This window comes from Lygodium microphyllum, chromosome 25, assembly GCF_053477565.2.
Source record: "Lygodium microphyllum isolate KBCC chromosome 25, Lygodium_microphyllum_v1.1.10, whole genome shotgun sequence".
In the NCBI taxonomy this organism is placed as follows: Eukaryota; Viridiplantae; Streptophyta; class Polypodiopsida; order Schizaeales; family Lygodiaceae; genus Lygodium; species Lygodium microphyllum.
Window position 1 is genome coordinate 28,751,232 of NC_141159.1, and position 16,434 is coordinate 28,767,665.

Consider the following 16,434-nt stretch of genomic DNA (forward strand, 5'->3'; position numbering starts at 1 on the left):
AGGAAGTGCAAAACATCTTGTTGACATCTCTGTCAAAATTTCCTTGTTGGATTGATCATTGCCCCTTTCCTTAACACGAGTCTCCCGCTTAAAGACAAAAATTTAGCATGTTCATCTACAATGACACATCATCTTGCTCGTTATGCCAATGAGATTGGAAGGAGACCGATACACTTACTATGGCCATTAAAATGTGTGCAAAACACGATAACACATGGGTATATCAATACACATCTTCCTCATACGTGTGTGGGCTACATGTTTTCCTTTGTGTATATCAATACACGTGCGTGGGCTACATGGTTTCCTTTGTGAAAATTTTCCTTCAGTTTTCGTACTCGTCCAAAAGTCCGTTTAATAATGGTTTTTCGAAAATGCGAGAAGGCATGTGAGAGAGGAGTTTCTCCCGCCCTGCTGCTCTATTCATTCTGTCGTCTCAACCCCACAACGCCCTCGGCTCCCTTCTTCTTCTCTGCTAACAGACCAGGACATCCCCTTCCTTCGCCGCCCCCTGCAGCTCTCTGCACATGTTATTGCAAAGTTCCTTCTACAGCTCCACCGATACGCTTCCCCTATGAATCAATACCACATCTATGAGGCAATTGGCCGCGGGAAACACTCTGTAAGTAAAATCCTTTCACCTTCATTGCTCCATAATGGCATTCTAGAAGTGCTCTGCCCAACGCTTGCAGGTGATTGCCCAATTTGCTGTAATTGGTGAGGTAGGTACTGCCACTGCCATGAGATGGCTCAATATGCATTGGGAACAGTTTTGATATGCCATGAGATGGCTCAATGTGCATTTGGGAACAGTTTTGATATGCGAAATTGTGTATTGGGAACGACAGTCTTGGTCCAATGTGCATTGAGAACAGTCTTGATATATGAAGTCGTGTATCAGGAGCAGTTTTGGCCCAATGTGCTTTGGGAACAGCTTCACTATTTGTTATTGTGTATCAAGAGCTCGTTCTCTGCCAGCGCTTTGAAAACGACCCCCAAATTCACAGATATATGCTTCAGATGTATCAGCAGTCTTTCTCTGGCAGTCCCTCGTGTGCCTTCTCATGCCTTCTGAGAAACCTAAGATATCTAAAGTTTGCTGGTAAAGCACTATCTACTACAAGGAGTGGATAGGATCTTCAATAGAATCAGTAGCCATAATGCACATCAAGGGCAATTGACATTCTGAACTTCTGCTCTACAAATCTTTTATTGCAGGATATTGGTATTCGCTTTACAATCACAGTCAGGGCAGAACACAGGCTATGTCTGTGGTTATTCCTGTGTGAAACGAAGCTGGGAAATACTACCTGATCATCAGCCACGCTGATCTTCATCCTTGATGAACATAGACTTGCTTAAATTCAATCTGTTGTGACTAACTTCCACCCTAGATAGTTTCTGGCATGCTATTAGATTTCTTTTGTTCTATAGAGGTGCTAACCTTCTTTTATCCTGCTCCTTTTGTCCATGCAGACAGTCTACAAAGGAAGGAAGAAGAAAACTATTGAGTACTATGCAATCAAGAGTGTGGACAAGGCCCAAAAAAGTCGGGTATTGCAAGAAGTAAGATTTTTCTTTGTAGATGCTTTTTGATAGCATATTTAAAATGAATACCCAGGTGCATGCCTGTGTTTGGGTTTTGTGGAACTACAGTGAAGTACTTCTAGGGTGACTGTTTCTATTATTCCAGAGCTTTTGAGGTCACTAGGGGAATGGGTGCAATTCCGCAAGTTTGATGGGAGTTTGTAAGTTTGTTGGGGTCTTGATTCAGAGCCTTTTTGAACCTTGCTTGTCCAAGTCTTTGATCAAGACTCCTTGATGGTTATTATAGGGTTCTTGTGGCCTTGCAATGGCCCTTCTCTTTAGAAGTAGATGAATAACATGATAGCCTTCTTGCTCTAAGTGACATGCTAATGAAATACCCACAAATACAAGGCAAAGAGTGTAGGCTTGGGATGTCTTTGCATTCCCAAAGAATGTGAATTTGGGATGGCTTTGCATCCCCAAAGAGCATGGATTCGACATGGCTTTGCATTCCCATATATTAGATCTATTGACATCATTGGTTTTGATCTCCCAAAACACTCTCATGTCATTTCTTTGCTTTGATTCGTAGTTTTCTTGTGCCTTGTGAGTTAGATTAGCCTTTAGAAAATGTACAATATTCGTAGCACATTGCAACCTTTCTCCATGCATCTTTAATTGCTCGTGTCAATGCTCTTTTCACCAAACCACTAGCTCCATCATATCACCCTTCCTATGTCAAGATTGGAAGAAGTTTCATGTCATACTTGTTATGTAGTTCTGACTAGACATTGAGATTGATTTGATATGAGAGCACGGAAGAGTGCTACTTGTGTTGTGTTCGTATTATTTAGCTAGCATGTGCACTAAAGGGAAGGACTCATTTTTGGATGAGTTTTTTTGATACATTGTGGATTAATCATAGGTAAGTTTGTTCGTGAAGGTTGCTTACTCGGTGCCTTGTTTAATGCTATTCTCATACCCTTGATATTAGATAGGGATATACTCTTTGACTTGCAAGTCTTAGATAGGTTGCAATTGCTAGTTGTCAATTGATTTTTGTCTCAAGCTTATGTTGATGACTCATTGAGTCTTACATGGGTTGCAAATTTTAGAAAAATAGTTTTTTGTCTTGAGCTTATAGTGATGAATTAGTTTCATCCCTATTCTTGGGATGTAAACTTGCTTATGATACTCACCTAGGACACCTCAATCACCTACTCAAGTTGCTTATGCATCTTATTATCATGAAACACAAGATCATGTCTATGGATAACTTTTTGAGAGGATCCTAAGATGATAGCCTATCTCACTTGCATCACCATAACCAAGAAAGATGCACTTGATAGATTTTGGATCCAACTTGTTGCGCTTGTCTTTGGGAATATGGCAAAATGTCTTATATCCAAAGACTTTCAAGTGTGCATGTAAGGGAGGTTTACTAGACCATCTCTCCTTTTCAACTCTACCACTAAGAGTAATGCATGGGGATCTATTAATCAAGTGAATTGTAGTAGTATCTACATGATTCCAAAATATATGAGGTAAGCTTATATAACTAAGTACTCTACGGATCCTCTCTTGAGTGGTTCTATTCATGTGCTCCATAATACCATTATGGGGTGGAGTGTAGGGGGTGGTGAACAGATTCTTAATGTCTCAATTATCACAAAATTGCTCAAAGGCACATGATACATATTCACCCCCTTTATCGGATCGTAGGTATTTTAGCCAATGTTCAAACTAGTTCTCAACCAAAATAACAAAGTGTTGAAAAGTGGAAAATTTTGACTTTTGGTTTATAGGATAGGCCCAAACTTTATGTGAAAGTTATCAATAAATGTAACAAAGTACTTAGCACCACCCAAAGATTGGCAGGGTATGGGACCACAAACTTTTGAATGAACAAGAGCCAAGGGCTTACCCATGTACGTAGAGCCAGACTTTTCATGGGTATTATGTGTTCGTCTATCATATAAACAATGATCATAATAATCAAAACACGAGTAGTCTAGGGGATGGGAGATATTGCAAAAGAATCAAAACTTTCATTCCTTTAAGTGACATGTGCCCAAGGCAACGATGCCATAGAGATACATGAGAAAAATCAATGATGGCCAATGCATGATCAATGGAGCTAGAAATAAGTAAAGAATAAAGACTATCAATTTTGTTATCTCTATCGAAAGTGAGATTGCCATGAGTGATTTTTCAAGTAGATGTACTAAAAGAAACATAATAACCAACACCATGTAATTGTCGAGTAGAGATAAAGCTTTTCATCAAAGCTTGGACATGATGTACATCATGCAAAACAAAAGAAGTACTAGTAGAAAACTATAAACTTACATCATTGATGCCAATAATATCACATACATCATCTTTGAAGCATATTGAGCAAAAAATGGTACGGTGAGTATAGAATCAATTGAGATGTGGGGACATATGAAAGGAAGCCCTTGAAACAAATAACTAGCATTGAAAGCACGAAGATTGACCATCGGTCAATTGTGTGGTACCAAGTAAAGAAGCAATCAAGATATAATCGTTTGAATTATACTCCAATACATTAATCTCCTCAAACTTGACAGTGGATTTAGTGATGCATTGATCATCCAATGACTTAGCATTATTATGTACTTTTCCTTTGCCTTTATCATGTCTATCTTGGTACATCTTGTGGCATTGTGGTTGTATATGTCCTTGCTATCCGTTATTATGACATGGACAAGAAAACTTAGCACTATGGGATTTATTGGAATTCTATCCATGAGATCTAGACGTAGATATATTTTGTTGTTGGTTCACTATGATAGTCATAATTGCCTTTAGCATTATTCTTGCCTCTAACTGTGAGAGGATGAGAGGTGCGGGCTGCATTAATATTCTTTCTATCAACCTTCTCAATGAGTAAAGCTCTCTCTATATTTGAACATTTAAAACCATCCTCAGTAGCATTAGCACCGCTGTTAGTATGAAATATATTGCATCTCAGGACGAGTGATGAGGCAAAAACATAGACTTAATCTTATCATCAAAGGTGATCTTTTGAGATGTAAGTTGCTTGCAAATAGAGTGAAAACTCATTAAAATGAGTAGACATGGATATAGTTTTTTAATATGCGAATCAAACATCAAACGCAAATGCATATAAAAGCATGATTTGAGTATGATTTAGACCCTAGACTTGCATCATACATTACCCTAAAATTTAAATATATTTTAATATTGTTAGAGTTAGATGAAAACATTGGCCCTGTTCGAGCCTTGCCCTCGCCTACCTGTGAACAATTGGTTGATCTATCTTGCAAATTGGCATGCGTCAATCCTTCGTGGGGAGCCCTACTCTGCGATTGAGAGAGAGAGAGAGAGAGAGAGAGAGAGAGAGAGAGAGAGAGAGAGAGAGAGAGAGAGAGAGAGAGAGAGAGAGAGAGAGAGAGAGAGAGAGAGAGAGAGAGAGAGAGAGAGAGAGAGAGAGAGAGAGAGAGAGAGAGAGAGAGAGAGAGAGAGAGAGAGAGAGTGAGAGAGCGAGAGAGCGAGAGAGTGAGAGAACCCTACTGTTGGCCCGTCCTTTCTGCGCCCGTCTGGTTTGTCGCCGTCGTTGTCTGACACGCCCGCGCCAGTCGCCACCGTCGCCTGTCTGCGCCGTGTCAGTCGCCGTCCCTTGTGCTCGTCCGTGCCTGCGCGTGCCCGTCCGTGCCTATTCGCGCCCGCTCGGACCCGCCTGCCCTGCTTCGCCCTGGTTCGTGCCCCGCCTGAACCCGGCTCAACGTCGACCTGAGCTTCTGCGAGCCCTCATGCGCACATTTGTGCCGTTTTCCCTGTCCGGCGATCCCTGCGTCTGCACGATGACCTGCCACGTGATTCCCTGTGTTGGTGCCCCTGTCTGGCCCCTCGTCTGACCCGCCCTGTTGAACCCGCCCTGCTGAACCGGGGGTGTTGGCTAACCTGCCTTGTGGACCTGCCCTGCGGACCTACCCTGCGAACCTGGGACGTCAGCTGACCTGCCCTGCGGGCCTGCGACGTCGCCCTTGGTTGCGCGCCTTGACCAAGAGAGGCCAATAGTATGGTTGGCCTAGATATGGCTTTTATCGACTAGACGGTGGTTGCCCTTGGTCCTGATTCGGATACAGAGGAGCCGGAGGATATGGTTCCTTGCAAGGAGGAGATGCCTTCTGGTTTTGACCTGCTGCTTGCGGGCAAATGCTCCAAGCATACTTCTGACGAGATAATGGGTTCGTCGGAACGTTCCTATGCGTAGGTGTTAGCAGTCAAAGACCTTGTCCAGGTGCAGTCGGACAGTTTCTGTCCAAGTGCAGTCGAACTGCATATTCGGATTGCCACATGGCAGTCCGACCTGTCCTGTCAGTCGGCTGCATTTAATGCAGCCGACAGGTCTTTTCTGGCGCCTTGTTTCTTGGCTATTTAAAGCCAAGGTTTTTCAGCAGTCCCCCACACTTTTCTGCTCGCAGATTACAGACTGGTGGCACGCGCAGATTCCGTCTCTGTTCGCAGATTTTTGACAAGAGATAGTGCAGACTGCAGCGGACTTCAAGGTGAACAGCAGGTTGCATCGTTGAGGTGGAGACACGCAGTCCGGCGCATTGCGTCCGTGTACATATCTGCATATCTTTGTATACATCACACTTTATACAACAGATCTTCATCTTCCACTGTCTCTTTTTCTCTCTTCTCTCTCTGCGTTCTCTCTCTCTCAGTCCTACGCTTCCGCATCGCTGCACTCTGACATGGTATCAGAGCAGTGTTGAAGGGCTGGCTGAGCGCAGAACCAACCTGAAGAGGAGTTTCTATCGCGACACAAGGTTGCGTTTTCAGCATTTGAGGGCAGGCAGGAGGGCTGCGCCTCGGAACAAGGTTGAAGCAAGCGTGGGCGCGCAGGAAAGGAGTCCAGGTGGTGGATTTGCTGCTGTTTTCTGCTGGTTGACGAGGAGGAAGTTTGAGTTTTCAGCTTTCAAGTGCAGGTTTTGCTTTTTCATCACCTCTGCGGGTGAAGAAGTTTCAAGACGCGGAAGAGCCCTAGCAGGCTGAGTTTTCACAGTTAGAGGGGGCTGCTTTTGTGTTTGTGAAGGCATTACAGGTGAAGATGTCTATAGAGATTGACTTGGAGTTCCAGACGATTATGGACCGGAAGGTGCTTGTCTTACCGGCTCTTCCCGCAGATCAGAAGCTCGATGGCGACAACTACCGCATCTGGCGTGTCATGATGTTGGCCATCCTTGAGTCCTATGAGTTGGCGGAGCTTGTACAGGAGGAGATCGACCGGCCCTCGGTAAGAGATGAGTTCAAACTCTCTTTCGATGCTCGTGCAGAGTTAGCCAAGGCTCAGTCTCATTGGGACAAATTGAATGCCAGGATTCGTTCCTTTCTTTTTCTGTCTTGTACTATAGCCGTGATAGCTCACATTGAGCACTTGACGGTGGCTCGGGAGATATGGCTGGAGCTTGATCAGATGTACAACCGGATGACCCTTATGAAGCGAGTTTCTTTGGAGGTTCAGATGCGGACCTTGTCCGTAAACAAGTCTTCTTCGTTGTGGGAGTATATCAACAAGCTTAGACAGCTTCAGATGTAGATTCAGAATACGGGGAAGCCGATTTCCTTCGAAGACATGACGATCACACTATTGTCCCAATTGCCGCCACGATTCGGTACTTTCTACTCTGCCCTTATTGCTTCGGGGTTGGGAAGAGTTGGTTCCTATGGTCTTGGACCAAGAGGAACAACTAAAGGGACAGAATGCTTCCAAGTCGGAGGCACTGATAGGTCAAGCCTCTCAGAAGAAGGGGAAGGACCAAAAGAAGAAGAGGGATAACAAGTCAAAGAAGGACAAGGACAAGGACAAAGAATCCACATGCCATATTTGTGAAAAGACTGGCCATTGGAAGAAGGATTGCCCTGACAAAGACAAGAAAGACACCAACAAGGACACGAAGGATTCCGGAGCGCGGTGGTTGCACCCTCATCAGCTGCATTTTTTCATCTAGCTGTCATTGAGGACTCTTCACCGAATGCTTCTGATGTTGCGATGACGGCTCCCCAGGCTCGAGAGTGGATCATTGACAGTGGTGCCTCCGGGCACATGACTCCTTCATCAGATGGTGTTGCCCAGTTGTGACCTTCGCGGGGGCAAGTTCTCATTGGAGATAGCTCTTCAGTGTCTATTGCAGGACGGGATAAGATGCAGCTTATTCCAGATGGACGTGGTGGTACCCATACCTCCGAGGTCTTGCATGTACCAGGTTTAGGGTATCATCTTCTGTCGGTTTTGCTCCCTTGGACTTTTGGTGGAGTTTGACAGTGATTCGGTGCGAGTCCTTGATCGTGGGTCAAGGAAGGTTCTATCATCCGGATATGAGGAGAACGACATCTATAAATTGAAGTCTTCCACCGCCCTCTCTACTCTTCTTCTTACCTCTCAGACACAGTCAGAGTTATGGCATGCTTGGTTTGGTCACCTTAACTATGATTATCTTCGGAGGGTGTCACGTGGACAGCTTGTTCGAGGGTTGTTGGATATAGTGGTGAGCCAGCAGCCACGTGTCTCCTGCATTCGTGGGAAGCAGCATAGGGATGCCATTTCCCACACAGCTTCGCGGCGGTCTACTTCACCGATAGAGCTTATATCTACGGATCTATGTGGCCCTATGAGGAACGAGTCCTTGCGTGGGAGCTCGTACTTCATGCTGATCGTAGATGACTACAGTAGGATGATATGGGCCTATTTCTTGGCATTGAAGTCAGAAGCTTTCTTCCACTTCAAGGATTGGCTTCTCTTTGAGGAGAACCGATGAGGCTGGAGATTGAAGACCTTGCGATCCGACAAGGGTGGTGAATTTGTTTCTAATGAGTTTGCTCGTTTTTGTGCAGATAAAGGTATTCACTAGGAGTTTGCTAATACTAACACTCCTCATGAAAATGGCATTCTTGAACAGAAAAACCGCAGTGTGATCGAGATGGCGCGCACCATGATGGAGCACCGACAGACCCCTTAGGTTTTGTGGGCGAGGCTGTGGCTACTGCAGTCCACATTCTTAATCGATCCCCCACTTCGGCCGTTGATGGGATGACACCTTTTGAGGCTTACTTTGGGACTAAGTCCGATGTTTCTTACTTTAGGGTCTTTGGGTGTGATGCCTATGTTCACATTCCCAAGGCTCACCGTGATAAATTTGAAGCAGCTTCCCGAAGACAGGTATTTGTTGGCTACAGCTCCCAGTCCCAAGGCTATCGATTGTATGATCCCGTTAAGTGGGATGTGTACACTAGTCGAGATGTGCGGTTTGTGGAGGTTCCGGCCATATCAATGTGTGAGGAGCATCCCATTCTTGGAGCTCCGAGGGAGAGTTGGGCTCCTACTACAGTTCCTTTGGAGCCCGTGCCTTTTGATTATGATTCTGTTTTTGACACAGAGTCTACTGTTCCACCGGTCACCCCCGAGGAGTTATCACCAGTGGATATCTCGGAGTGTTCAGTTGATGGAGAGCGACGAGGGGAGGTCCCGCCTCCTCCTCGTTGGGCCTGTGACATACTCCGTGATTCAGGGATCGAGGGGTCCTTGAGGAGTGGGGACTGCAAAATGGTCCGTGGCGGTCACGAAGACACCAAGCACATACTACGGAGCTTGTTTGCTCTAATTATTGTTTGATGACCCATGTTATGCAGGATCAAGAGCCCATCTCCGTGAAGGAGGCTTTACAGTCCGCACCATGGAAGAAAGCTATGGAAGCCGAGTTGGAGGCTATTGAGCGGAATGGCACTTGGTTACTCATGCCACGCCCCCTGAATAAGAAGGTGATTGGCGTCAAATGGGTCTTCAAGACCAAATACCTTAGCGATGGTTCTTTGGATAAGCACAAGGCTCGCCTTATTGCTAAAGGTTTTGCACAGTGCCCAGGGATTGATTGTCATGATACTTTTGCCCCCACTGCTCGTATGGCGACCATTAGAGCTGTTCTTGCCTTGGTTGGCCATAGGAGATGGCCTGTTTACCAGTTGGATGTGAAGTCGGCCTTCCTCAATGGTGATTTGAAGGAGGAGATCTATGTTGAGTAGCCTCCTGGCTTTGGATCTTCAGATGGAAAAGTCTACAGGTTGAAGAAGGCCTTGTATGGTCTCAAGCAAGCTTCGCGTGCATGGAACGAGAAGATTGATTCGTTCCTTCAGTCACAGTTGGGATATCGGCGTTCTAAGGCCGATCCGCAGCTTTATGTTCACACTTCCGAGGATGGTTGTGTGCTTTTTGTGTTATATGTTGATGATTTGATTATCACAGGTGATCATGCACAGAAGGTCCAAGAGACGAAGGCAGCTTTACATCGGATGTTCAAGATGACGGACTTGGGTCTACTCCATTTCTTTTTGGGCCATGAGATTTATCAGTCTCAGAGGGGGATCTTGATCTCTCAGCAGAGATATGTACAAGAGCTCTTGGTTTCTTTTGCGATGGAGGATTGTCAGACCCTTTCTACTCTTATGGATCCGAACTGGAAGGCCACTTCCCATTCAGCTTCTCCCATGGCGGATGCTTTCCGCTATCGTCAGTTGATTGGATCCTTGATTTGGCTTCTCAATACTCGTGTTGATCTTTGTTTTGCTGTTGGGCTCTTGGTAGGGTTCATGAGTGAACCTCAGACGGTGCATTGGCAGGCTGCTCAGAGGATACTTCAGTATTTGAGGGGGATGTTTGATTTAGGGATTCATTATCCTGCAGGGACAGATGGTACAGATCTTGTACTTGCAGGTTGGAGCGACTCGGATTGGGCCGGTGATGTGGACCACAGGTGGTCTACTACAGGTTACTGTTTTACCTTGGGTGCAGGTGTTATCTCATGGAGTAGCAAGAAGCAGCCTACGGTAGCCCTTTCGTCTATTGAGGCGGAGTATCGGGCCGCGTCTTTCACCACATGTGAGGTTGTGTGGCTTCAGAGATTATTGGAGGAGCTTGGCTGCCCTCAAACTCGTCCTACTTTGCTGCAATGTGACAATGAGAGTTGCATTGCCTTGGCACGGAATCCTGTTTTTCATGCCCGGACGAAGCACATAGAGATCCAATACCACTTCATCCGCGAGAAGCTTTTGGATGAGACCATCACTGTGGAGTACTACAAGACGGAGGACAATCTTGCAGATTTGTTTACGAAGGCACTTCCCCAGGCTCTACTTCGGAGACATTCTAGATCTCTTAGCCTTCTGTCCCGCCCAGGCTCTGAGAGGGGGTGTTAGTAGTCAAAGACCCTGTCCGGGTGCAGTCGGACAGTTTCTGTCCAGGTGCAGTCAGACTGCACAGTCGGACTGCCACGTGGCAGTCCGATCTGTCCTGTCAGTCGGTTGCATTTAATGCAGCCGGTTTTTTTTGGCGCCCTGTTTCCTGGCTATTTAAAGCCGAGGTTTTTCAGTGAGCTCGCAGATTACAAACTGGTGGCATGCACAGATTCCGTCTTTGTTCGCAGATTTCTGACAAGAGACAGTGCAGACTGCAGCGGACTTCGAGGTGAATAGCAGGTTGCATCGTCGAGGTGGAGACACGCAATCCAGCGCACTGCGCCCGTGTACATATCTGCATATCTTTGTATACAGCACACTTTATACAGCGGATCTTCATCTTCCATTGTCTCTCTCTCTCCTCTCTCTACGTTCTCTCTCTCTCTCAGTCCTATGCTTCCGCACCGCTGCACTCTGACAGTAGGTTGCCTTTGATTCTGGGTAAAGGTAAACAAGTCCTGGGTTTGGATTCCTGTAACAATGACTGGCTCGAGGCACGTCTTAAAAAAGGTAAAAAATTAGATGCAAGTCTGGCGGATTTTGGGCCTAATGTTTCACAGGATTCCGTGCGCACGTATATGCGCCAAAAGGAAATGTTCTCATCACAGCATGATGCGCGTACTATGGTTCCTTTTGCCCCCCGTAATCAGTGTACAAGGAAAGTCTATACAGAAGGTCCAAAAGGCCCACCTGCTAAGCTGGCGTTTGATACTAGAGGTAGTGTGATTACACCTTGGGATCGTCGTTATCCCCGTTCCATTGCCAAGGCAGTGGATATTTCATCTACCTCTAAAGTGGGCCGCCAGAATTCGTTTGCAGTGTTAGCCGATTTTCTGGATGAAGGTGTCCTGGATGCTCTCGCGGAAAAGGTGAAATCGAGGCAATAGGTGCCTCGTTCCTGATTCTTCTGTTTTGAAAGATATATGAAGATAGCCATGTGGAATGTGTGAGGTATTTGTTCTCATCATAAGCAACATGCCATGTGGACTGTTTTGCATGAGAACCAGTGGGATGTCTTGTGTGCAGTTGAGCACAAGAGTCATGGGGAAGTAGGAAAAGTTGTGGATTGCCATGGGTTTCGCCTGTTTTATGCAGGGACACATGCTATGCACTATTCGGGCGTGCTTATGATTGTCCATGAGAAATACCAGCCTGTTCTTATTAAAAATGATGTACACGGCCGCTTTGTGGTAATTGAAGTTTTATTTGAAGGAGAGATTTTATGGTTGCCGGTCCTCTATGCTCCGAATGACCCCTGCATCTCGACGGGAACTTTGAAAGACTTTGCAGAGCTCCATGTCCCTTGGCAGAAGGGGGTTTTTGATGGGGGATTTCAATATGTGTGTTGACTCTTCTCAGTCCATTTCAGGGCATTCGGTAATGGATGCTTCGAAAAGTCGGGTATGGAATGTCTTTGCTCTTCACGTACTTCAGCAAGATCTTTGGTCTTGGCTCCACCCTTCTTCTTCAGGGTTTACTTTTCATTCCGCACAATATGCAACTACCTGGTCGCGGTTGGACCGAATATATATCATGCAGGGGGATGATTTTCTTCTCGAGATGCTGGAAATGAAAGTCTTGCAGCAATATGCCTTGTTGGACCATTTCCCTCTCCAGCTTGAGATGCTTGCACAACCTATTGCACCTTTTATGTAGTTGCTGGATAGACTCCCTTTACGTTTCGACTCGTCTTATTTGAAGCATCCAATCTTTCAGGGCTATATGCAGCAATTGATCGAGAGGTTTTTATTGGACTTCGCCTCTGAGGGCTTGGCTTCCTTTGCACGGCTGCTCTCTAATGTGAAGCGGGTTGCTTGACAATATGGGATCCATCATGCCTCTCTTTGTCGGCGGCGTCGACACGCAGCGGAGGACTTACTGGCTTTGGTCCGTTCGCTGTTGGTGGATACTCCAGATGATGAATTTCTGCTGTCACTGGCGATACTTTTGGCTGATCTTATTCAAGTATTTCAGTTGAAATCTTATCAGCAGGCCAAACTGCACAACTTGACTGACACATTGCAAGATAGTGCGTGTCAGACTCATAAGTTCTTTCGCGCCCTGCATGCATCTCCTGCTCGAGAAAATATGACTAGGCTCCAGGATTCAGAAGGTCGCATGGTCACTGATCCGCAGACCATTGTCAATATGTGCAGAAATTATTTTATGGATCTTCTTAGTTCTTCTCCGTCGCCTTCCAACCAGGTTACGCATGCACGCTCGGTCTTCTATGATCTGGTCCGCCAGCAGGTTCCACTTGATATGCAAACTTCTTTGGAGGCAGATATTTGCGAGGCGGAGGTTATGGATGTTTTGTTACACCTGCCTAAGGATAAAAGTCCTGGTTGGGATGGTCTCACCAATGAATTCTTTGAGAGCTCGGCCACCCAGCTGGTGAAGCCAGTGGCGGCCATGTTTCAGCAGGTTTGGGAAACAAGGGTCATGTGTTCCTCATGGAAAGAAGGCCTTATTAAACTGCTTCCAAAGGTCCCTTCACCGTCAATGTTGCAACACTGGAGACCAATTTCTTTGATGGGCTTGATGTATAAAATCTTTTCCAAAGTGCTGGCGAATTGACTTCACAAGCACCTTCCAGCTATTGTGCATCCTCTTCAGTATGGTTTTATAAAGGGCCGCAATATTCTGCATAATATCTTAAATGTGCAAATGGCTATTGACTATGCGAGGCACTCCAGTCAGGAAGTGATATTGATTCAATTGGATTCGGAACAGGCTTTTGACTATTTAGACTGGTCTTTTGCAGAACTTATGTCTGCCATGGGTTTTGGTACTCACATGTCCCGATTGATCTACACCATTAGCGTTGCGGCTTCTTCACGCGTTATGCTTAATGGTGGGGTTACAGAGCCATTTGTCCTTGTACGCTCGGTGAGACAGGGTTGCCCTTTGAGTCCTCTCTTCTTTGCCCTGGCGACTCACCCGGTCCTTTCAATGTTATCTTCAATGGCGGCTTCTGCGCAACTGGCCGGATTGTCTCTTCCTTTGGGAGAGCACTTCATTAGCCAATCTCTGGCTGATGATAGCTTTATGATTTTGCGTGCGGACAAGGACAACATTCGCAAGGCATTAGATGTTTGGACGCTCTTTGGTCATGCTTCTGGTCTTCGCATCAATGCCTTCAAATCAGCCATTCTCAGTTGCACGGAGTCGGATTTACAGTCATTGGGTTGGCAGGGTCAGGTTGTTTCCCGTGGCTCCATTGTCAGGCATCTTGGATATCCACTGGGGGTTGATGTTAGGCCAAAGGAACTATTGGAATGGATTTCACAGAAACTGACAGCTAAGTTTATGTATTGGAAGTCGCAAGCGTGGCCATTCCATGTCCGCCTTGAAGTGGCTTAGACAATTATGTTGCCAATGCTCACATATTTTTTGCCCTTATTGCCGTGGACTCCTACTTTGAAGGCTCTCACTCGCCCCATTCGTTTCATGTTATGGAAGAAGGATTCACTGTATGTCGGTATTTCGTGGATCTCATGGTCACATACATGTACCCCCAAACGCTTGGGTGGTGGAGCTATTTTGGATGCTGAAACTCATCTGCTTGCTCTTCGTTGGTCCCTTTTTTGCGCTATGTGTGTGGATCAACACCCGTGGACCATTATAGCCCGTTATTTTCTTGAGGATAGCGGGCTTTGCCATGGTAATATACGTCTTCGATGCTCCTGGTGGCATGTCCTTAATGCAGACTCTCGATTTTCCTGTCCCTCCTCCTCTCTGTTACTGCATTTGGTCAGCTCTTGGAAAGTGGTGCTCCAAAAGGCACGTTGGCATCCAGTGGGGGACCGCTTGCATACTAACTCCTTTCAACTGGAATTGTTGGCAGTCTCGAGATTACTTTCATTAGAAGACAAACATGAGCTCAGACCAAGATTTAATCTCATGGTCCACTTGGGTGTGACTTCAGTTGCGGATGCCACCCTTGCCACTCGCAATGTCTTCGCATCCTTTCGTACTGCCAGGAGACGTTCAGGATCCCGCGTGGATATCGTGATTTGTGGAAGCAGCTTTTGTCGGTGCTTCGTGGCAGGCAACCCTTTCCTGCCTTGGCGGTGGATCGTCCTTGGTAGGACTGGGACCTTGCAGGCCGATTGAGTCTCGAAAAGGCCTCTGCTAATCAGGTGTATCTTCTCATTAAAGGTATTCAGTGGTTGGGTGTGAAAGTTAATACTATATGGGGATTGCGGAAATCTTAGTCATGGTGGAAGGAAACTGTGATGGAGGGCTGGTTGAATAAGACACCTTTCAAATGCAAGGTCTTTCTTTGGCGAGTGATGATTGGTGGTCTTCCTCTTGCCTCGGCCCTTTCCAAGCGGAGAATCTCTAATGACAATTGTTTCTTCTGTACCACTACTGTGGAATTGGCTCGACACCGGTTTATTTCTTGCCCCCTCGCCAAGAATATCCGGTCACTCTTGTCACAAGTTTGACGCGCAGTGATGGGATCCTCACTAACCCCTTTCGATTGGGTTTTTGTGCGCCCGAAATACCCCACACCGCCAAGTTGCATATGAAGATCTTATTCCACTTTTTCAGATACTGGGGATGCTGGCACATTTGGACCACGCGGAATGCCTTTCTTTTTGATTCGGCCTCTGATGTACCAAGACACATTGCTCGGCTTAAAGGTCTCTTGCATTGGCAGATAGATCTCATTCGGCACTCAGACTTGCTCCCTCGGGAGGACTTGCTTTCTTGGCACAGGGCAATTCCCTTTGGGTCTTTGCCATGACTTGTGGAACTTTTTCGTGGCTTAGTTTTGGGATTTTACACACGTCGGCCTAGGGCCCCTGTGTATCTTGTAATCATGTAAACTTGTACTTTTTTTCGTAATTAATACAATTACCTTTTACGAAAAAAGAGAGAGAGAGAGAGAGAGAGAGAGAGAGAGAGAGAGAGAGAGAGAGAGAGAGAGAGAGAGAGAGAGAGAGAGGGGGGGGGAGAGGGAGAAGCCGGCATACCATAGAATTGTTAGGATCTGGGAGCGCATGACTGTGACACTGCACAAGTTAGCAGGCAGACTGTGGTAGCAGAGAGAGCGCCTTGCAAATAGCTTCAGATCTCTTGTTAAAGTGGTGATACAATATGGCTGGTCTGGACATGGCCTTTATTGACCAAACGGTGGCAGCCCTTGGTCCGAATTCTGAAACAGAGAAACCAGAGAATATGGTTCCTTGCACAGAGGAGATGCCATCTGGTCCTGACTTCCAGCCTGCGGGCAAACGCACCAAGCATACTCTGGAAGATACAATGGATCATCAGGAATGTTCTTATGCTCAGGTTGCTTCTGATTCTGTGGATTCTCAGGATGTTGACTGGGAGCATTTGTTGGAGTTTACCAACACTCTGCTTGGTGATTATGTTCAACATAATTATGAAGCGTTCTTTGACTCTTTAACTGAAGATGTTCTGAAAGCCACTGTGGATTCTAAAAATGTTTTGCGGTCATTCTCAATGTTTTATGAACGTGTTGTTATACTCTTCTTCATTGGTAGGATCCCAATGCTTTCCTATATTCGCCAATGGCTGTAAAGTCTACTACAAGGGGAGTGTGTTGAAGAGATTTTTGTTGGGCCTCGAGGCTTTTATGAGGCGCTATTGAAA

At 46.0% G+C, this 16,434-nt stretch overlaps 1 protein-coding gene across 1 annotated transcript in view; it reads left to right on the plus strand.

Annotated features, from left to right (window-relative positions):
• Positions 1–370: 370 nt before the first annotated feature.
• The window catches only part of LOC148014018 (kinase family with ARM repeat domain-containing protein), a 50,369-nt gene continuing 34,305 nt past the window's right edge, over positions 371–16,434 (plus strand). Inside the window, exons 1-2 of the mRNA XM_087666474.1 lie at positions 371–622; positions 1,477–1,566. Coding sequence (XP_087522600.1) covers positions 575–622; positions 1,477–1,566 — 138 coding nt within the window. The 5' untranslated portion in view covers positions 371–574. The remainder of the gene's footprint in view (positions 623–1,476; positions 1,567–16,434) is intronic.